This window comes from Pongo pygmaeus, chromosome 20 (genome assembly GCF_028885625.2).
Source record: "Pongo pygmaeus isolate AG05252 chromosome 20, NHGRI_mPonPyg2-v2.0_pri, whole genome shotgun sequence".
Taxonomy (NCBI): domain Eukaryota; kingdom Metazoa; phylum Chordata; class Mammalia; order Primates; family Hominidae; genus Pongo; species Pongo pygmaeus.
Window position 1 is genome coordinate 13,386,312 of NC_072393.2, and position 21,944 is coordinate 13,408,255.

A 21,944-nucleotide genomic window follows, 5' to 3' on the forward strand; every position below is an offset into this window, starting at 1 on the left:
TCACAAAATTTAATTGGTATTGGAAATATCTGGGTGAACAAGAGGGTCCCAAGAATATAAAAGGACAAATGGTTCTATCAAGTAGGAAAAACCATGGACGCACCGTGGGTCCCCATAGACTCAAAGATAACACAAGATTAAAGTAACTGGGCTGGGCACGGTGGCTCATGCCTATAATCCCAGCATTTTGGGAGGCCGAGGCGGGTGGATCACCTGAGATCAGGAGTTCAAGACCAGCCTGGCCAACATGGCAAAACCAAGTCTCTATTAAAAATACAAAAATTATCTGGGTGTGGTGGCGGGCGCCTGTAATCCCAGCTACTCAGGAGGCTGAGACAGGAGAATCACTTGAACGCGGGAGGTGGAGGTTGCAGTGAGACGAGATTGCGCCACTGCACTCCAGCCTGGGTGACAGAGCAAGACTCAATCTCAAAATAAATAAATAAACAAATAATAACATAGAAGCCAGGCATGGTGGCTCACAGCTGTAATTCCATTACTTTGGAAGGCTGAGAGAGGAGGATCAGTGGAGCCCAGGAGTTTGAGACCAGCCTGGGCAATATAGGGAGACCCCGTCTCTACAAAAATAAAATAGCCAGGCGAGGCGGCATGCGCCTGTGGTCCCAGCTACTTGGGAGGCTGAGGTGGAAGGCTGCCTTGAGCCCAGGAGTTCCAGACTGCAGTGAGCCATCATTATGCCACTGCACTCCGACCTGGGAGACAGAGTGAGAGAGACCCTGTCTCAAACAAACAAACCCAAAATAGGCCAGGCACAGTGACTCATGCCTGTAGTCCCAGCACTTTGGGAGGCTGAAATAGGCAGATCATTTGAGGTCAGGAGTTCAAATTCAAGACCAGCCTGGCCAACATGGCAAAACCACATCTCTACTACAAATAAAAAATTAGTTGGGTGTGGTGGAGCATTCCTGTAATCACAGCTATTCGGGAGGCTGAGGCATGAGAACCACTTCAACCCAGGAAGCAGAGGGTGCAGTGAGCCAAGATCACGCCATTGCACTCCAGCCTGGGCGACAGAGTGAGACTCCGTCTCAAAAAAATAAAAATAAAAAGATCAAGAGAACCTAAACCATTAAAAAAAAGACTCGTGCGGGTGCGGTGGCTCACGCCTGTAATCCCAGCAATTTAGGAGGCTGAGGCAGGCAAATCACTTGAGGTCAGGAGTTTGAGACCAACCTGGCCAACATGAGGAAATCCCATCTGTACTAAAAATACAAAAATTAGCTGGGTGTGGTGACACACACCTGTAATCCCAGCTACTTGGGAGGCTGAGGCAGGAGAATTGCTGGAAACCAGGAGGTGGAGGTTGCAGTGAGCAGAGATTGCACCACTGTACTCCAGCCTGGGTGACAAGAGTGAAACTCTGTCTCAAAAAAAAAAAAAGAAAAGAAATCCGGAACACGCACATGTGCCCACACACACTGGAGCACTTGTGCAAGCAGTGGCTTAGAATGGGAGTCCCAATCAGGGCTGGCTCGGTCACGCATTTGCAGTCAGCACACACCGCACGACACAAATACGTATGAAAAAGGAAGACATTTTATTTCCAGGTTGGCACGTGTATAAGGCACAGGGGCAAATGGCTTTGGGGTCCCGGAACTGGAAGTGGAGACGGGTGTGTCTCAGGTGTCCCTGCCTCCACCACCCCCTAAGTGCACTTGAGACAGGACCAGTGGTGGTGGTTATAGCCCAGGGTCCTGAAGGGTCCCACTGGCTCTGGGGGAGAGCCATGGGGACAGCTCCCCAGGCGGGACCCTCTACTCTCCAGCTACCCAGGAGGGACCCTCTCTTCCTAGGGGGCGAGGCCAGCTCCAAAGTGCTTGGTGGCTCCCCAGGCTTAAGGGACCAGCCTGCCAGGGAGGGCTGGGGTCAGAGAGAGAAAAGTAAGATGAGAACGAGGAGAAGCACCCCCACTAGCACGGCGATGGTACACCACTGTCGGCGGTCTGGGAACGAGAAGGTCAGGGGTCACAGGAGGAGAGGGTACCACCTACAACCTGCCCCCACCAGGACTGACCCCTCCCCCGAGGGGACTCACCACTCGTCATGTGGGATACTTTGGCCAACTTCCTGAGGACCCCGTCCATGCGGGACTGGGTGTGGTCCATCTCTTGGGCGAAGGCATCCAGCATGCTGCCAAGAACAGGATGGCATCAGCCCCAGATGGCCCAGACACACCAGGGCGGCCGAGAGCCCCTGGCCCACCCCCAGGGTCCTGGCCTCACATGCCCTGCTCGTCCAGCTCTTCCCCAACGCGGCCGGACATGTGCTTCAGAACCTGGATGCTCCCAGATACCATCTCCAGCTGTTGATCCTGTTCATCCATGATCAGCTGCAGAGCGAAGGGGTGGGAGGTGCTGTTGAAAAGGACCCCAGAAGGCCAGGCGCTGTGGCTTATGACTGTAATCCCAGCACTTTGGGAGGCCGAGACAGGCAGATCACTTGAGGCCAGGAGTTCGAGACCAGCCTGGCCAACATGGTGAAACCCCGTCTCTACTAAAAATATAAAAATTGGCCAGGCATTGCGGTGGGCGCCTGTAATCCCAGCTACTAGGGAGGCTGAGGCAGGAGAATCACTTGAACCTGGGAGGCGGAGGTTGCAGTGAGCTGAGATCGTGCCACTGCACTCCAGCCTGGGCGACAAAGCGAGACTCCATATCAACAACAACAACAACAAAAAGGGACCTCAGACCTCAGATCAGTCTGCAAGGCTCTCCCCTCCCAGGATCCACCCCGCCGGCCCCAAAACCTGCTGTGTGGCCTGCTGCTCCTCGATGTAGCGAGATGTGGCCGAGACTGCACTGGCATCCAGCAGGTCGCTGGGTGACTTCCGGGCAGCTGGCTTGCCTGCCAGTATCTGCAGGGGCACACAACATAGGCTCAGGGAGAGACCCCAACTCACAGCAGGGCATGTGGGGCAAATCCCCACGGTGGTGAGTCAGGGAGGCAGACTCTGGGGCAGGACAGCCTGCATTCCCCACTCACCACTTACTAGCAAGGTGACCCAGAGACCCCATCATTTGTCTTCCTTGTGCCTCAGTTTCCTCATCTATAAAATGCAGAGAGCAGGATGGGACATGGTAGCTCATGCTTGTAATCCCAGCACTCTGGGAGGTGGAGGTGGGCAGATAACTTGAGGTCAGGAGCTCAAGACCAGCCTGGCCAACATGGTGAAACCCCGTCTCTACTAAAAATACAAAAATTGGGCCAGGCGCAGTGGCTCACGCCTGTAATCCCAGCACTTTGGGAGGACGAGGTAGATGGATCAGGAGGTCAAGAGTTTGAGAGCAGCCTGGCCAACATGGTGAAACCCCGTCTCTACTAAAAATACAAAAATTAGCCAGGCTTGGTGGCGGGTGCCTGTAATCCCAGCTACTCGGGAGGCTGAGGCAGGAGAATCGGTTGAACCTGGGAGGCTGAGGTTGCAGTGAGCCGAGATCACACCACTGCACTCCAGCCTGGGTGACAGATTAAGACCTTCTCTCAAAAAAAAAAAAAAAAAAAAAAAAAAAAATTACCGGGTGTGGCAGTGCACGCCTGTAATCCCAGCTACTTGTGAGGCTAAGGCAGCAGAATCGCTTGAACCTGGGGGGCGGTGGTTGCAGTGAGCTGAGATTGCACTAATGCATTTCCAGGCTGGGTGTCAGAGTGACCTTGCCTCGAAAAAAATAAATAAAATGGGAAGAGCTAGAATCCGTGTTTCCTGGGTTGAAATGAGGATTTAAAGAATTAATTCGTGGGGGACACTTAGAGCAGTGCCCAACACACAGTAATGCTAGTAAATGTCACATTTTACTATTTGTTTATTTTTGGGGGGATTTTAGCTGGGATTACAGGCACCCGCCACCACATCCGGCTAATTTTTGTATTTTTAGTAGAGATAGGGTTTCCCCATGTTGGCCAGGCTGGTCTCGAACTCCTGACCTCAAGTGATCCACCTGCCTCGGCCTCCCAAAGTGCTGGGATTACAGGCGTGAGCTACCGCGCCTGGCCCAACAGATGTTTGTTTGTTTGTTTGTCTGAGACAGAGTCTTTCTCTGTCACCTAGGCTGGAGTGGTGTGATCTCGCCTCACTGCAATCTCCACCTCCTGGGTTCAAGCAATTCTCCTGCCTCAGCTTCCCAAGTATCTGAGATTACAGGTGCTCACCACCACGCCTGGCTAATTTTTGTATTTTTTGTAGAGACAGGGTTTCATCATGTTGGCCAGGCTGGTCTCGAACTCCTGACCTCAGGTGATCCACTTGCCTGGGCCTCCCAACGTGCTGAGATTTTAGGTGTGAGCCACCGTGCCCGGCTCCAAGAGATGTATTTTAGAGTTTGGACTTGAATTCCCCCAAGGTAGCACATCTGGAAGGCACGTGGGCACTGCCATGGGATGACAAACTGGGAGGAGCCTCAGTCCCCCACCCTCCCGGACCCCACGTATGCTTATGAGGGAGAGAGAAAGGCTGGTGGTTCTCAACACATGAAAAATATCAACAGAGAACACCAAGAGAAAAAGTGGACTGACAGAGGTGGTTGAGAGAAACACAGAAACACATACGCACACACACACACACACACACACACACACACACACACGGCAGGCACATAACAGAGGAAACTAGCAGATATGAGGATATGAGGTGGGAAAATGCAGATATACTCAGAGGCCAAGTGCACACACCCAAATAGGTTAGGTGCATGCACAGATGAAAGGGCGGGGGCGGATCACCTGAGGTCAGGAGTTCGAGACCAGCCTGGCCAACATGGGGAAACCCCGTCTCTACTAAAAACACAAAAATTAGCCGGGCATGGTGGCACACTCCTGTTGTCCCAGCTACCCAGGAGGCTGAGGCAGGAGAATTGCTTGAACCCGGAAGGTGGAGGTTGCAGTGAGTCAAGATTGCACCACTGCACTCCAGCCTGGGCAACAGGGCAAGACTCCGTCTCAAAAAAAAAAAAAAAGGAAGCTGGCCGGGCTCGGTGGCTCACGCCTGTAATCTCAGCATTTTGGGAGGCTGAAGCTGGTGGATCACAAGGTCAGGAGATCGAGACCATCCTGGCCAACATGATGAAACTCCGTCTCTACTAAAAATACAAAAATTGGCCGGGCGTGGTGGCTCACACCTGTAATCCCAGCACTTTGGGAGGCCGAGGCAGATGGATCATGAGGTCGAGTTCAAGACCAGCCTGGCCAAGATGTTGAAGCCCCGTCTCTACTAGAAATACAAAATTTAGCCATGCATGGTGGTGGGTGCCTGTAATCCCAGCTACTCGGGAGGCTGAGACAGAGAATTGCTTGAACCCGGGAGGTGGAGGTTGCAGTGAGCCGAGATCACGTCACTGCACTCCAGCCTGGGTGACAGAGCAAGACTCCGTCTCAAAAAAAAAAAAAAAAAAAATTAGCCGGGCATGGTGGCATGTGCCTGTATTACAGCTACTCAGGAGGCTGAGGCTGGAGAATCGCTTGAGCCCAGGAGGTGGAGGTTGCGTGAGCCGAGATCGAGATCGCGCCACTACACTCCAGCCTGGCAACAGAGCGAGATTGCATCTCAAAAAAAAAAAAAAAAAAAAAAAAGGAAGTTATGCGCGATGGCTCACGCCTGTAACCCCAGCACTTTGGAAGGCTGAGGCGGGCAGATCAGTTGATGTGAGGAGTTCGAGACCAGGCTGACCAACATGACAAAACCCTACTAAAAATACAAAAATTAAGCCAGGCGCAGTGGCTCACGCCTGTAATCCCAGCACTTTGGGAGGCTGAGGCAGGTGGATCACCTGAGGTTGGGAGTTCAAGATCAGCCTGACCAATGTGGAGAAACCCCGTCTCTACTAAAAACACAAAATTAGCCAGGCATGGTGGTGCATGCCTATAATCCCAGCTGCTCAGGAGGCTGAGGCAGGAGAATTGCTTGAACCCAGGAGGCGGAGGTTGCGGTGAGCCGAGATTGCACCATTGCACTCCAGCCTGGGCAACAAGAGTGAAACTCCATCTCAAAAAAAAAAAAAAAAATACAAAAATTACCCAGGTATGGTGATGGGCACCTGTAATCCCGGCTACTTGGGAGGCTGAGGCAGGAGAATCGCTTGAACCCAGGAGGCGGAGGTTGCAGTGAGCTGAGATCGCGCCACTGCACTCCAGCCTGGGCAACAGAGCAAGACTCTGTCTCAAAAAAAAAAAAAAAAAAAAAGAGTAAAAGGCAAGCATGCGTCCTGGAAACAGGTGCACACAGGACAAATGGCATGGAAGCAGAAAGGAGATAGGTACACAGGCCCCCAGCCCTCTCCTGCAACAGGAAACCAGTATAGACCCAGAGGAGACAGTAGAGAGGAACCCACGGACATATACACACAGAGAGGTTCAGGTGCACACACTGAGAAAGTGCAAGCGGGTAGACAGCAAGAAGACAACTGCACACAAGAGAGGACGGGCACTGTCGCAAAAGGGACAGGTGAACACACACAGAGGGATCTGGTTTGGTTACCCCCAGGCGCTCAGGTGGGCAGGGTGGGTCAGGAAGGCTTACCTCTCTGTTATTCCTCTCCAAAAATGCTACCGCTGTTGGGCTGACCATATGGTCCTTCATTTCCTGGAGGTGAGGACAGCATTAGGGAGGAAAGACACTCAGGCTGGGTGCGGTGGCTCACGCCTGTAATCCTAGCACTTTGAGAGGCCGAGTCGGGTGGATCACCTGAGGTCAGGAGTTCGAGACCAGCCTGCCCAACATGGTGAAACCCCGTCTCTACTAAAAACACAAGACTTAGCCGGGTATGGTGGCAAAGCACCTGTAGTCCCAGCTACTCAGGAGACTGAGACACGAGAATCGCTTGAGCCCGGGAGGCGGAGGTTGCAGTGAGCCGAGATTGCAACACTGTACTCCAGCCTGGGCGACAGAGCGAGGCTCTGTCTCAAAAAAAAAAAGAAAAAGAAAAAAAGAAAAAAGAAACACACTCAAACCTTCCCCCACTCCCCGCCTGCAGGACTTTTCCTGACCTGGACTGCCTCTCGCATCCGCTCCACGAACACCTTTCTCTCCTGCAGGTCCCCGGCCGGGAGCTTGAACTTGCCTGGGTTGGCTTCCACTATACGTGGGCTGAGAGTCAAGGGTCAAGGCCGGAGCCAGATACCATCTCCGTCCCTAGGGGTCCAGCCCTCCCCGAGGGCGGGCTCCCAGGCCCCCTGCCACCGCAATGGGCTCTCTCATGCCACCCCCTGCCACAAAGCCCCAGGATATCGATGGTCTCTTCCAGATCCTCGAGGTCCCACTCGATGCTGCGCAGGCCATTCCGCAGCTCATTGGTCGTCCAGTCCAGCTCCTCGCGTCCGACCGCCGCGCTTTCCTGCAGGAGCTCGCACCAGCGCTGGTACAGCCCGCGGGCCGTGTTCACCGCCTTCTGCACCTCTCTGCGGGCAGGGGCACGGCGGGCGCGGCTGGGGGCAGGCGGTCCTCCCGCCTGCCTCTGCCCCCGACTGCAAACCCAAACGCATGGGGGATTCCGGAGACCCCTATATACCCCTGCGTGCGCCTCCCACTCTGCACCCCGACGGCCTTGCCCAGCCCGCCGGGCACGCTGGGGCCGGCACCCGGGCACTGGCTGCCTTGGGTACAGAGCACCCTCCGCCCTCCCCCGTCGTTGTCACTCACCCTCGGACTACAAAAAAGGGGTCTTCGAGAGACATGTCAGTCCCTTCCCCCCCAGGCCGAACCCCCCTCCCGGCCTGGGTTCGCGGGCTCGTTCCCTCCCAACCGAGGAGAACGCGCCGCCACCCCCCCCCCGGTCACGCCACCATCGAGAGCGGGACCGCCAGGGGAGAAAGAGAAGCCTCGGAGGCCCGACGTGCGGACACTTCCGCCCTCTCCGCAGCCATCTTGGTTGTGGGCAGAGGCAGCTTCCGGTGCACATGCCCCCGTCCCTTCGCCCTCTTGTGCCGCACCGTAGGGGGCGGTGTCGGAGTTCTGTCTGGGCCTGTTCGGGTCCGAGTTCGGAATCTCGGTTCCAGACCCAGTTCCTCGGATTGTTCCTGCGCAACTTCAGTTTCCCTTCCAGGCACGGGCAATGTAAATAATGATAGCCTCCCTCATCTCTGGCGGCTAGGTATTATGGCTGGGGAAGGGGCTCATTCGATTCGTTGAACCTTTTCATGGACTCCCTGAGCTGGCACCTGGGAGATCGTCCCATCCCAGGGTCCCGAGTGTCAGGTTTGGCTAGGGTCTGGGGGAGAGGTGGTCCTCCCTTCTCCCTGCGGGGGCGCGGTGAGGAGCGGGCCTGCTCCTCCGGGGAGTTCTGCCGCATTCTCCCAATCTCTCTTTCCTGAGAAGTGGGGGAGTTGGGGGCACCTCGAGGTCGCCTTGGGGCGAGGTGGTCGTGAGTGGGGGTCCCAGATATGCCAGGGGCGGGGGGAGGTCACCTTTGAGAGCGTGCGTGGAGGTGGGTTTCTTCAGAAGCGCGGAGTCTTTCTGGGTACGAGCCTGGGGGTAGCTTGAGGTGTGCTGGCTTTGAGGATGGTCTCCAGGGGGGCCCTCTGTGTGTGGGGTCTCCGTCTGGGTAGGGACCAGGAATATCAGCGGAGGGACTCAGGGTCGTCCCAATGTGTGACAGTGGCGCTCTGTGTGTTGGGGAGCCTCGGGAAAGCACTTTTTTTGAGTGGTAGAGGGCCTGGTCTCCCCTGGAGAGTGGTCGGGTTATCTGAGGGAGTCCTCGGAGGGTCGCCCCCTTGCGCATCAGAGTTGCTGCGTGGGGTCTCAGAGATAGCCCCTGGGCTGGGGAAGTCATTGTGGTGTCTCCGTGGTAAGGTTAGCGGGGTGGGGACGGGGGCTTCTTCGGCAGGTCGTCGCAGTCTGGCACCATCGTTGAATGGAGACGAGTTTGGGAAAGGTCTTTTAGGGGGGAATAATTTTTGAGTTCCCAGCGTGCGGGGGAAGGGCGGGACGGGAGGGTGCCCCAAGGCCTGAGAAGATCAGTGTGGGCCAGGGGTCAGGAATAACCTGGGAGGGGGCCTTGTATGGGGGAAATAGTTGGGAAGGGGAGAGACGAGATGAAAGGGGCCTCAGCGGGTCATCTCTTGTGTATGCAGGGTCGTTCTGTAGTGTCTCTGGGAGATGGCGTCCCTGGGAGCCCTCAGGTCGCCCCTACCCGCTGCGGGGTGCTTTCCTGGCGTCACGCCTTCCTGGCCTCTGGAGGGAAGGAAGTGAAACTCTCCTCTTCACCCACCCGGCTGGAATGCGAGTCAGGAAGGCCGGGGCTCCAGCCTGCTCCGGCTGCCCAGGCCGGGGATGGGGAGGGGCGTGGCCGGAGCACAAAGCCCCGCCCCTCCGCGCCCCACCTCCGGAAGCCCCGCCGCTGCCCGCTGAGGCGATCACGGGCCCTGCCCTAATATGGGCAACCGGAAGCGGCCCGCGCGACTGCCCTACGTCACTCCGTCCAAATTTAGTTGTGGAAGTCAGCGGGCGCTGGTGGCGGGAAGGCGCCGCGAGCCAGTGCGGGCGGAAAGGGGAGGTGCACCACCCCTTAAAGGGCCCGCACCAGAAATGAATGGAGCCATTCGAACAATTCTGCATTCTATTTTTGGAGGAATTGGAATTAGGATTTCTTGGAGAGACGGCGCGTAGCGGAGGGTAGGGCGGAGGTTTTCTATCTGCTCTGTCTCTGCATTGCTGGGTTTCCAGCTCCCAACAGAACCCCGCCTCCCCGAGCGCGGAGGCGGAACTCGGCCCCCTTGTTTGGGGGGCGGCAGCCACGTGTTCACGGGGACTGTCGTGCGCGCCGGGTTAGCAGCCGTGCGAGCTCTGAACCCACCCGTGGAGCTCCTTTAGCGGGAAACTGCGGGAGAATGGCTTGGTACGAATCACGGGAACCTGTAGAGGGTCACCGCCTACAAGCAAGGGCTGGCGTACCCTAGAGACCGAGGAGCTGAGGCCCCAGTGGCCCGCTTTCACAGCAGTAGCAAATATTGTTTGTTTAGTAAATATTGGCCCAGTGACTCTGACTTGGTTTCCCCACTTGAAGGAAGCAGATAGAACAGTATCCTCCGAGGAGTGGAGGCTGGGGATCGGTGAATTATTGATAAAGGGGAGCTCTTAACCTAGCCTGGCACGTTGTAAGCGTTGTTAGCATGATTATCGGTGCAGAAGACGCTCATTAGACACACCTGGTAAATGCTAAGAACAGTGGCCACAGGGGATGTTCAGGCTGGAACCCGGGTCTTCCCTTGTGTGAAGAGAAACTTGCTGCCCACTACCCACTGGGGCCTCCAGACGTGAGCATGTGGGTAGGCCGTGAGCTCCACCCCCGGCCCCCCTCCCTTGGGCCAAGGCGCTGATGCATCGGCGGGGCTCAGAGAAAGGAGCCCACCCAGAAAGCTCAGCGTGGAGTCGGGGGACGCTCCTCCTCGCCAGGGTTCCCGTCCCCTTTCTCTGCTGGGTAAATCGCATTCTGTCGCTTTAAGGAGTGTTTGGCCGCGACGATTTGGAAAGCCCGGATGCGTCCTTCGGTTGGGCGGGGCGTCTCAGTGACGTCATTGGGGGTATAAAAGGGCCTGGGTGGCGGGCGCCTGGGCAGAGCGTCCTAGCGGTGTCACTGCGTGGGTTGGTTCGTGTAGAGAGGCGTGAGCGAGCCTGTTGGCCGGAGTGCACCTGCTGCCTGTTCTGTCCGTCCCGGGAGCCCCCGCCGCTGTCGCCGTCGAGTCGCCATGGAAGTGCAGAAGGAGGCACAGCGCATCATGACCCTGTCGGTGTGGAAGATGTATCACTCCCGCATGCAGCGCGGTGGCCTGCGGCTGCATCGGAGTCTGCAGCTGTCGCTGGTCATGCGCAGCGCCCGGGAGCTCTACCTCTCGGCCAAGGTGGAGGCCCTCGAGCCCGAGGTGTCCTTGCTGGCCGCCCTCCCCTCTGACCCTCGCCTGCACCCACCCCGAGAAGCCGAGTCCACGGCCGAGACCCCCGACGGTGAGCACCCGTCTCCGGAGCCAATGGACACGCAGGCGCCGACAGCCGAGGAGACCTCCGCCTGCTGTGCCCCGCGCCCCGCCAAAGTCAGCCGCAAACGACGCAGCAGCAGCCTGAGCGACGGCGGGGACACTGGACTGGTCCCGAGCAAGAAAGCCCGTCTGGAAGAAAAGGAAGAAGAGGAGGGGGCGTCATCTGAAGTCGCCGATCGCCTGCAGCCCCCTCCGGCGCAAGCGGAGGGCGCCTTTCCCAACCTGGCCCGCGTCCTGCAGAGGCGCTTCTCCGGCCTCCTGAACTGCAGCCCCGCGGCCCCTCCGACGGCGCCGCCAGCGTGCGAGGCAAAGCCCGCTTGCCGCCCGGCGGACAGCATGCTCAACGTGCTCGTGCGGGCCGTGGTGGCCTTCTGAGGACCCCGAACGGCGCTGCCGGAGGCCAGAGCGCGCGTCGAACCGTCGGCCCGAGGGCGCAGACCCGAGGCGAGGCCACCCCCCTCCATCCCGGGGGAAGCGCCCGCGAAAACCGTGGAGAGAAGCCGCCGCCCGGGCTGCTGAGAAGCCCAGAGAGGGACTCTGTCCCCGGGGAGCCATCGCCTTCAGTGTGCAGCGACGGCACCGAGGAGTCTAAGCCGGGGGCGCGGGCGCCTTCCGCAGAGATCTGCGCCCACAGGTGCTGTCTTAGTGGACTGGGACGTGAACCTTTCGCTCTCCTTCTGGACTGGGAGAAGGGAGGCTTGGGGTTTTTTTGTTTTGTTTTGTTTTAAAGATCTCAGGGTCGGACTTCATTTTGTACTGTGGGCTGTGCTGGCCCTTTCAAGGTTTTTCAAGAGTTGGTTTTGCGTTTCCAACCTCGGAGAATTCCAGGCACTCCCCTTCCCCCTCTGCTGACATACTTGTATAAGCGGTCATCGTTGCGTCATGGGGCAGGCGTGGGGAGCTTCCTGTCGCCTTGCGTGGGTGTGGGGCCTGGGAGGAGGGTCTGGGGCGTGCACCCGCTCTGGGAAGTGGGGAGGAAAGTGGTCTGAGTCACTTCACCCCCGCGTGCTGCTGGTTAATGTCCCGCGCCTCTGCACCTTCGGGTGGGAGCGGGGGCTGATCTGGTTTCACATTCAAGTTTTTCTCATCTGCATTAGAGATGCCCAGTAGGTTCCCAGGTTCCAGCGTGCCCCTCCCTCAGACACGTGGACACAATCAGCCGAGAAGTTCCTGGTCTTCATCACGAGAATGTGGAGGGGTGTGGGGGGTGTCAGTGGAAAGGCATAAGGCTGAGCTGAGACCAGTTGCTGGTGAAACTGGGCCAATCTGGGGAGGGGAACATCCTTGCCAGGGAGTTTCTGAGGGTCTGTTTTGTTTACCTTTCGTGCGGTGGATTCTTTTTAACTCCGTCTACCTGGCGTTTTGTTAGAAATATCAGATAGGAAAATAAAAACTATTTGAGTAAAAAAGCCGGTACTGTCTGGTTTTCTGCTCTGGTGGGGGAGGGGCGGGGTTAAAGGGTCAGCGGCTCGCTGGGGCCCCAAGAACCGGTCTGACCGGTTACCACGTGGGCGAGAGAGGGCTGGGCCCCGGTTTCCTTGCCGGAGCATTCCCTAACTGGTGGAGACCCGCCCCCCCCAGGTTTGGGGGTTCCCTCGAAATTGTCCTACAACTCCGGGACAGGGAGGTCGGGGCTTTCTGAGTTGAGACAATAGTGCTAAATACACTGCCCCAAGCGGAGCTGGGGATCGATCGCACGCACTTTGAAGCCTTGGAAGGTGGTAGATCTCGCCCCCACCCCCTAGACCAAACTGAATCAGCTGCGGCCGGGGCCCTACAGTCTCAGGTGGAGCTGAGCGGGTGAGCTTTGAAGGGCTCTTTATTCCCCAATTCCCGTATCTTCCTCGAGGAATCGCTGTGTGTCTCAGGCAGGGACGTGCAGCCTCAGTTTCCTCATCTGTGAAATGGGCCTCTAAGCAGCTTCTCCACCCGGCAGTAGGTTTTTAAAAATGCCCATTAGAGCCCTAGTTACTTTCTTGGGTCACTCCCCAGCTCTAGAATAACCACCCTGAAAGGAGAAAGCCCTTTCAATATACCCAACGTAGGTTTAGGAGTGGGGTTGTGGGCGTTGCCCCAGGGCGAAGGGAGGGGGCCTGTCGGGAAGACAAAGGAGTCGCAGGTGCGGGGAGTGGTGGCGGCGGGGAGCGCCGGGAAAGCTCTCGCCCCGTCCCCTCCCCCGACGGCTGGCACTGCCGCCGCAGGCTTCCCATGACCCCAGGGGAACTGACCCGGTGGCTGGAGTGTAGAAGGAGGGGCAAGCCGGCCTCAACGTCTGCTGGTGGAATCTGGGAGCTTTGGCTCCCCTCCTGCCCAACCCACACCCCCTTTCCCCTCCTGTGTGAATTGTGAAGGAGAGCTTCTCACCGCTCTCCCCCAGCCAAGCTCGCCCCCACGGCTGCCTGATTCCTTCCTGGGAACACGTGGGGGGACTTTTAAAAGGCGCCACCTACTCCGAGTCTTGACCCACCCAACTCCCCCAGGGGATGTGGGGGTACTGGAGCCCCACACCGCAGGCGGTAGCTCAATGTACCGGCGTCGGAGTTCCTCCCCCGCGAGCGTGGCAAGGCTCAGGGAAGTCCCGGGCCCCTGGGGAGGGGGCCTTACCGCGCATCCTGTCGCAGGAACCGCCGGGCCCTTCCTTCCGCGGGAAGCGGCTTGGCCGACCCCCGCCCCTGCCCGGGCCTCTTGGGGGTTTCCGGTGCTCGGCCACCGTGGGGCTGGGGACTGAAAGTGATGGGAGGGAAGATGGGGCTGGAACAAACATTACAGACACATCCCCTTAAGACACACCCATCCCCAAGACCCCATTGGACCCATCAGAAAAGGCAGCATTGAACCTTGTCACAGCAAATAACATTGGTGAGGCCTGGACTAATTGATTGGACACTGGCTGTGAAAACTAAAAAGGTCACCCATCTTGTGACCAGCAGGTTCCAGCAGGGAACCCCAAGCCTGCTGCAGGAGACTCCAGAAAGGTGTTTGCTGCTGGCTTGTACTAAATTGGCACAAACTGCAAACAGCACAGCCTACATGACCATCCTCCCAGATGGGTCCTCCCCAGAGGATAAAAGGCCCGAGCCAGACAGAACTACACACACAGGCCACACAGATAATTCAGAACCAGAAACATGATGCTGAGTGACAAAGGCCAGCTGCAGAAGTCAGGTAAGAAGCACATATTCCGGGCCCAGCACGGTGGCTCACGCCTGTAATCCCAGCACTTTGGAAGGCTGAGGTGGGCCGATCACCTGAGGTCAGGAGTTCGAGACAAGCCTGGTCAACATGGTGAAACCCCATTTCTACCAAAAATACAAAGATTAGCCGGACAAGGTGGCAGGCGCCTGTAATCCCAGCTATCCGGAGGCTGAGGCAAGAGAATCGCCTGAACCCGGGAGGAAGAGGTTGCAGTGAGCCGAGATGGTGTCACTGCACTCCAGCCTGGGCTACAGAAAAGAATCTGTCTCAAAAAAAAAAAAGAAGAAGAAAGAAGAAGAAGAAAGAAAGAAGATATACTGGAGGGAGGGAGACAACCAGGTCTACTTTCTTTTTCTTGCTATGCATCCTTGAGCAAGTCACTTGACCTCTCTGGGCCTGTTTCCCCAACTGTATATTGGGGACAATAATAGTCCCTGCCTTTTAGGTTTGTTGTAAGGATTGAGATTACGCGTGTAATCCTTATAACAGACCTAGTAGAGTGCCTGGCACATAGAAAATGCTAAATGTGCTGGGTGCCGTGGTTCATGCCTGTAACCCCAAAAATTTAGGAGGCTGAGGTGGGAGGATCACTTGAGGCCAAGAGTTTTCAGTGCAATCATGGCTCAATGTAGCCATGTAGCCTCGAGCTCCCAGGCTCAAGCAATCCTCCCACCTCAGCCTCCCAAGCAGGTTGGACCACAGGTTCAGGCACCATGCACAGCTAATTTCTTTTCTTTCTTTCTTTCTCTTTCCTTCTTTCTTCCTTTTTCTTTCCTTTCTCTTTCTTTCTCTCTCTCTCTCTTCCTTTTCTTTCTTTTCTTTCCCTCCCTCCCTTCCTTTCTTTCTTCCTTTCCTTTCTTTCTTTTGACTAGAGTCTCTCTCTCTCTCTGTCACCCAGGCTGGAGTGCAGTGGCTTGATCACAGTTCACTGCAGCCTTGAGCTCCTGGGCTCAAGCAATCCTCCCACCTCAGCCTCCAGACTAGCTGGGACTACGCTACCACATCCAGCTAATTTTTCTTTTTTTTCTTCTTCTCTCTCTTTTCTTCCTTCTCTTTCTTTTTTGTTTTTGACAGAGTCTCGCTCTGTTGTCAGGCTGGAGTACAGTGGCACAATCTCAGCTCACTGCAACCCCGGCCTCCCAGATTCAAGCAGTTCCCCCGCCTCAGCCTCCCAAGTAGCTGGGACTACAGGCTCACACCACGACGCCTGGCTAATTTTTTTTTTTTTCCACCGGTTGTCAAATGACCCTTTATTGAAATATTTTTCTTTGTGCTTGGCATTTCACAGCACCACTGTGGGTTTTTTGGGGTTTTTTTTTTTTGAGTCGGAGTCTTGCTCTGTCGCCCAGGCTGGAGTTCAGTGGCACGATCTTGGCTCGCTGCAAGTTCCACCTCCCGGGTTCATGCCATTCTCCTGCCTCAGCCTCCCGAGTAGCTAGGGCTACCGGCGCCTGCCACCACGCCCGGCTAATTTTTTTGTATTGTATTTTAAGTAGAGACGGGGTTTCACCTTGTTAGCCAGGATGGTCTCGATCTCCTGACCTTGTGATCCGCCCGCCTCGGCCTCCCAAAGGGCTGGGATTACAGGCGTGAGCCACCGTGCCCAGCCAGCACCACTGTTGACGTCATCTATGATGTCACGAGGGTGGCGGCCATCAACATTACAGCCCACAGACTGGGCAGTCCCTAGGATCTGTTTGATGGTTCCAGAGAGTTCTCTGGCTAAAGATCGGTGCCACATCTGTCAAGTAATGTTGACTATCTCATCAAAAGTGATATTCCCATTGTGTCTAATGTTTTTCTGTTTCTTTCTCTTGGTGGTTCCTTGAGGGCTTTGATGATCAGGGCAGAGGCAGAAGGCACCACCTCAATCTGGGCCTGTCTGTTCCGAATGGTCAGTTTCACTGTAATCCTCAGGCCCTTCCAGTCACCTGTTGCCTTGGCAAGGTCATTACTAAGCTTTTTTGGAGACAGACCTGGGGGGCCGATCTTGGGGGCTAGCGCAGAAGTGGCACCCCCTTCAGCCCGGGTGCACCTCAGGTATACAAATTTGAACTCGTTGGGGTTGAACTTTGGCAGCATGGTGGAGGCGATTGGTGTCGGAAAAACCTGGATTCTGGACGACCGAAGAAAGTTGCACCTTGGGCTCCTCCAAGCCGAAAGCCGAAAGCCCAGCTAATTTTTTTTTCTTTTTGACACAAAGTCTCGCTCTGTCACCCAGGCTGGAGTGCAGTGGCGCAATCTTGGCTCACTGCAACCTCCACCTCCTGGGTTCAAGCAATTCTCCTGCCTCAGCTTCCTGAGTAGCTGGGATTACAGGCACCTGCCACCATGCCTGGCTAATTTTTGTATTTTTAGTAGAGACGAGGTTTCACCATGTTGGCCAGGCTAGTTTCAAACTCCTGACCTCAGGTGATCCACCCACCTCCGCCTCCCAAAGTGGTAGGATTACAGGCATGAGCCACTGCATCTGGCCGAAATTTTTTGTATTTTAATAGAGACGGGGTTTTACCATGTTGGCCAAGATGGTGTCCATCTCGACCTCGTGATCCGCCCGCCTCAGCCTCCCAAAGTGTTGGGATTACAGGCATGAGCCACCGCGCCTGGCTCTTTCTTTTCTAACAGGGTCTTGCTCTATTGCATAGGCTGGAGTGCAGTGGCACCATCTTGGCTCACTGCAATATCTTCCTAACAGGTTCACGAGATTCTCCCACCTCAGCCTCCTGAGTAGCTGGGACTGCAGGTGCACACCACTGCGCCTGGCTAATTTTTATATTTTTTGCAGACACAGGGTTTCACCATGTTGCCCGGGCTGGTCTGGAACTCCTGAGCTCAGGTGATCTGCCTGCCTCAGCCTCCCAAAGTGCTGGGATTACAGCCGTGAGCCACTGCACCTGGACGTATTTATTTTTTACTTAGGATCTGTGCCCTAACTCAGAAGTTAATTCTGTTAATTCTACCGATGTCCAGCCTGGGCCTGAATGAGTGAATGAGGTTGTTTTGGGTAAACAGGTGTTACATGCTTAATATTTATCATCTCATTAAATCAGTGGCTTCTACATGACTTAGAATTTCTCAAACCTCAGTTGGTTGAGGGGTCAGGATATTTGTGATATTTTCATAACTACTGTACTATTATTATTTATCATTTATAGACAGGGTCTTGCTATGTTGCCCAGGCTGGAGAACAGTAGAGCCATCATAGCTCACTGCAGCCTCCACCGCCTAGGCTCAAGCAGTCCTCCCACCTCAGCCTCTGGAGTGGCTGGGACTGCGGGCGTGTGCCACCATGCCCAGCTAACTGTATTCATGTAATAGTTTTCTTTGAGTTAACCTACTTATTAATCACTCTCCCTATTTAGAAAGTAACAGTTTTTTAAAAGGTTACAATGAAAATAAAAAACAATGTCAAAAGATCCTGCTGAAACAGTAACAGGTTTAATAGTTTCAAAGAGAGATTAGCCAACCCTAACGACACATTGTTTCCAAGGGAAGAAAACTATGCTTGGGCTGAGAAGGGGGATGCAAGTTGACAAGGGAGAAATTTGGAGAGATCCAGTCCATGTTATTTAAATAACATTGAATTGGGCTGGGCAAGGTGGCTCACGCCTATAATCTCAGCACTTTGGGAGGCCGAGGTGGGCAGATCACCTGAGGTCAGGAGTTTGAGACCAGCCTAGCCAACATGGTGAAACACCACCTCTAATAAAAATCCAAAAATTAGCCGGGCTTGGTGGTGAGTGCCTGTAGTCCCAGCGACTTGGGAGGCTGAGGCAGGAGAATCGCTTGAGCCCAGGAGGCAGAGGATGCAGTGAGTCAAGATCACACCACGGCACTCCAGCCTGGGCAACAGAGTGAGACTGTCTCAAAAAAGAATAATAAAAAATAAATAAATAACCTTGAATTATTTTGCCACACTGTCCCAGAATTTGGAAAATGCTGCTTCTGGAAGAGGGACAAACTCCTATGATGATCTGCAAGGCCCTGCTTGATCTGGGGCCATCCCATCTCTGGATGAATCATGCATCACCCTCTGGCCACATGGACCTGCTTTTTGTTCCTCATACTTCCACAGCCTTCTCAGCCACATGGCCTTTGGATATGCCGTGGCCTCCTGAAGATCTTTCAGCTTCCTTGCTCACCTAGTGAAGCCAGCTCAGCTGAAGGGGCAAATCATCAGGGAGGTGTTCCCTGTCTAACCCTCTTTTGGCCTAAGGACCGTTTTATTTTTTATTTTTATTTTTTGAGATGGAGTCTTTCTCTGTCACCCAGGCTGGAGTGCAGTGGCTCGATCTCAGCTCACTGCAACCTCCACCTCCCGGGTTCAAGTGATTCTCCTGCCTCAGCCTCCCGAGTAGCTGGGATTACAGGCTGCCACCATCACACCTAGCTAACTTTTGTATTTTTAGTAGAAACGGGGTTTCACCATGTTGTCCAGGATGGTCTCGATCTCCTGATCCGCCCGCCTCGGCCTCCCAAAGTGTTGAGATTATAAGCATGAGCCACCGTACCTGGCCTATTTTATTTTATTTTAATTAATTTATTTTTGAGACAGGGTCTTGCTTTGTCGCCCAGGCTGGAGTGTAGTGGCATGATACAAGGCTCACTGCAGCCTCAAAGTCTAGTGCTTAAGGGATCCTCCCATCTCAGCTTCCAGCATAGCTGAGACCCCAGGCACACACTACGATGCCTGGCTAATTTTTTAATTTTTAAAATTTTTTTTTTTTTTTGAGACAGAGTCTCGCTCTGTTGCCTAGGCTGGAGTGCAGTGGCGCAATCTCTGCTCACTGCAACCTCCGCCTCCCGGGTTCGTGCCATTCTCCTGCCTCAGCCTCCCGAGTAGCTGGGACTACAGGTGCCCTCCACCACGCCCAGCTAATCTTTTCTATTTTTTAGTAGAGACGGGGTTTCACCGTGTTAGTCAGGATGGTCTCGATCTCCTGACCTCGAGATCCGCCCACCTCGGCCTCCCAAAGTGCTGGGATTACAGGCGTGAGCCACCGTGCCCGGCCAATTTTTTAATTTTTTTGTAGACATGGAATTTCCATGTTGCCCAGGCTGGTATTTTTTATTTATTTATTTAACCAGTCTCTGATGGGAGGCAAGACCCCTATATTTGACACTCGGATCAAGAGCTATTTTATTTAAAACATTTGGCCAGGCATGGTGGCTCACGCCTGTAATGCCAACACTTTGGGAGACCGAGGCAGGAGGATCACGAGGTCAGGAGTTCAAGACCAACTTGGCCAATAAGGTGAAACCCCATCTCTACTAAAAATACAAAAATTAGCCAGGCATGGTAACACGCGCCTGTAGTCCCAGCTACTCCAGAGGCTGAGACAGGAGAATCGCTTGAACCCAGGAGGCGGAGGTTGCAGTGAGCTGAGGTCACACCACTTCACTTTAGCCTGGGCGAGAGAGCAAGACTTCATCTCAAAAAATAATAATAAAATAAATTTTTGCGGGGCTGGGAGTGGTGGTTCATGCCTGTAATCCCAGCATTTTTGGAGGCTGAGGCGGGCGGATCACTTGAGGTCAGGAGTTTGAGACCAGCCTGGCCAACATAGTGAAACCCCATCTCTACTAAAAATACAAAAATTAGCCTGGCGTGGTGGCGCGCACCTGTAGTTCCAGCTGCTCAGAAGGCTGAGATGGGAGAATCGTTTGAACCCGGGGCCGGGGGGCTGAGGTTGCAGTGAGCTGAGATAGCGCCAATGCACTCCAGCCTGGGTGACAGAGCGAGAATCAGTCTCAAAAAAAAAAAAAATTTTCTTTTCGTTAATACTTATCACAAGTGCAATTTTACCTTTGTAGAATTAAACCGTTGTTTCTGAGTTACTTTCCTCTTGTAGCCTACGGCTTCCAAGTCTAGCAGATGGTTAAGTGGTTTTTGTGAATGAATGATGCTTTGCAACCTTCGTTTGAGATGTGTCCTCTTAACGTCCACTGTGTACATATGAGGAAACAGGCCCACAGAGTTTCGCTCTGCAAGATAGCAAGTAAAGGACAGCTCTAGTCGGGTCCTCTATCCTGAAGCCTCCTCCCCACTCTGCCCTGCCCTGCCGTGCAAGACCCAAGGGAAGGGCGCCCCAGTTCAGCCTCTGTAGATCTGGGAAAGGGCCGGGCCACAGGTCGGGACCAATCCAGAAGCAGCACCCAGACCGGTTTACCCGGTTCCAGGACCTTGGGCGAAGTCCACCCGCCCGAGGGCAGGGACGACGCAGGCCACGCCGCGGCCCAGTTGCTAGCCAGGCAGGGTGGGGATTTGATCTTGCCAAGGAAATGTGAGCGGGAGGCCGAGCGTTGGAGGTGGGTAAGTCGTCACTACGCAGGGCGGAGCCATCCTGTGTCTATCACGCCCAAGGGCGGTGCATGCAAATTGACTCCCGCCTTTGGCTTTTCCGCGGGCTCCGCCCCCGCGCGCTGCAACCCGCGACTTCCAAGAACTCCCCGCGTAGTCCGTTGCCCGGGCCACGCCCCTTTCCCGGACCCGCCCTGCCCGCCCCAGGGAGGCGGGGGCAGAGCTTGCGGCCCAGCGGGAAGGCGGAGGCGGGGGCCGCGCCCAGGTCCCGTGGGGCGTCAGAGGCGTGGGGAAGTCGTGGCTTCTGCACCGCCCTCGGGGGTTCGGCTCCCAATCGGGGAAAAAGGGCCGAGAGAATGAAAGAGTAATGAGACTTGCGAGTTTGAGGCCCACACTACTCTTTGGGTTGGGGGTTGCTGAAGCCTCCACGTGTATTCAGGGAGCCTTGAACCTCACACCTCTGTCCAGGGGAGCTCAGAACCCGCTGTGTTCAAGGAAAGCCTACACCTTCTCCGGTTTTTTAGTGTCTAGGGGAGCCCACAACCCTCATAGCCGTGTCTAGCGGAGCTCAGATCCACACACCTGTGTTTAGGGGAGCCCAGATCTTCTCCACCTGTGTCCAGAGGAGTTCAGAGCCCCACGTTTGTCTAGGGAAGCCCAGATCTTCTCCACCTGTGTCCAGAAGCGCTCTGACTAGGACCTTTCCTGTTTCCTGAGGCTCAGCCTAGGGGGTCATCCCACCCACGTCTGTGTTAAGGGGAGCTTGTGTCTCCCCAAACATGTCCAAGAGAGCTGAGCTCAGGAGCTGAGGCCTCCCCATATCGTGCTCCCCGCCTGGCCCTTTGGTGAATCCCTTTCTCAGAAGAAACGCTCAGGGGCCCCAGCCCTGCTGCCCTCCCCTGCAGTCTTCCAGCCTCCTGGCCCAATTGGCCCCTCCCCCAGTACATTGTTGAGTCTTAGTTAAGACATAATCCAAGCATTCACTGTCCCCCATCCCCCAGCTCTCCCGCACCTCGGCGGCTGGCCGGGCCCCCGGGGGTGCCGTCATCCCAGCCGGCTGGCCACCCGACTGGCACCAATTAATTTCCTCCTCGGCCTGTCCACCCAGGGCCTCGGCCTGTCTGGTTGCCAGCTGCTCACCCTCAGCCAGCCCGCCCCCTCGGGCTCCCAGGAACAGTTCTCCTCCTTCCTGCAACCCCCCCACCCCCAATCCAGGCCACCCCACCCAGCACAGTTAATCAGAAAAAGCTGACAGTTAGGACCTGGAGGAGTGATCTGAAATCAGATGGAGGAGGGGTGGGATGTTAAACTTTCAGACCCAGGGATGCCTGGGGTGGGGCGGGGGCATGGCTGGAGGGAGGCAGGGGATCCAGTTTTACCTAAGAACCCCAAATCAAAGGCTTTTAGCTTCCAGATGGGGACTGCAGGGAGGGCTGACCCCCTCCCACATACACCAGGCGGGCAAGGTGGA

The 21,944-nt window shown here is 55.4% G+C and overlaps 2 protein-coding genes and 1 pseudogene across 6 annotated transcripts; 1 reads left to right on the forward strand and 2 right to left on the reverse strand.

Annotated features, from left to right (window-relative positions):
• Positions 1-1,535: 1,535 nt before the first annotated feature.
• STX10 (syntaxin 10) lies at positions 1,536-8,774 on the reverse strand. 5 transcript variants are annotated; one of them, XM_054464215.2, is made up of 8 exons: positions 8,410-8,774; positions 7,235-7,404; positions 6,994-7,088; positions 6,527-6,589; positions 2,768-2,875; positions 2,244-2,350; positions 2,057-2,151; positions 1,536-1,881 (listed from the first exon to the last, which is right to left on the reverse strand). In XM_054464215.2, exons 1-8 carry the CDS (start codon positions 8,772-8,774, stop codon positions 1,856-1,858), a joined length of 1,029 nt encoding a protein of 342 aa, XP_054320190.2. In that variant the 3' UTR covers positions 1,536-1,855. The 5 variants fall into 5 exon arrangements, with proteins under 5 accessions (XP_054320190.2, XP_054320189.2, XP_054320191.1 ...); XM_054464214.2 differs by having other exon boundaries at positions 1,536-1,964; XM_054464216.2 differs by lacking the exon at positions 8,410-8,774 and adding an exon at positions 7,646-7,895 and having other exon boundaries at positions 1,536-1,964.
• Positions 8,775-9,265: 491 nt separating this feature from the next.
• IER2 (immediate early response 2) lies at positions 9,266-12,386 on the forward strand. The gene has a single exon (XM_054464218.2). The coding sequence runs from the start codon at positions 10,690-10,692 to the stop codon at positions 11,350-11,352; it is 663 nt and encodes a 220-aa protein (XP_054320193.2). The 5' UTR covers positions 9,266-10,689; the 3' UTR covers positions 11,353-12,386.
• A 1,679-nt stretch (positions 12,387-14,065) lies between these two features.
• Positions 14,066-16,466, reverse strand: LOC129020392 (large ribosomal subunit protein uL11-like; annotated as a pseudogene).
• Between the last annotated feature and the right edge of the window lie 5,478 nt (positions 16,467-21,944).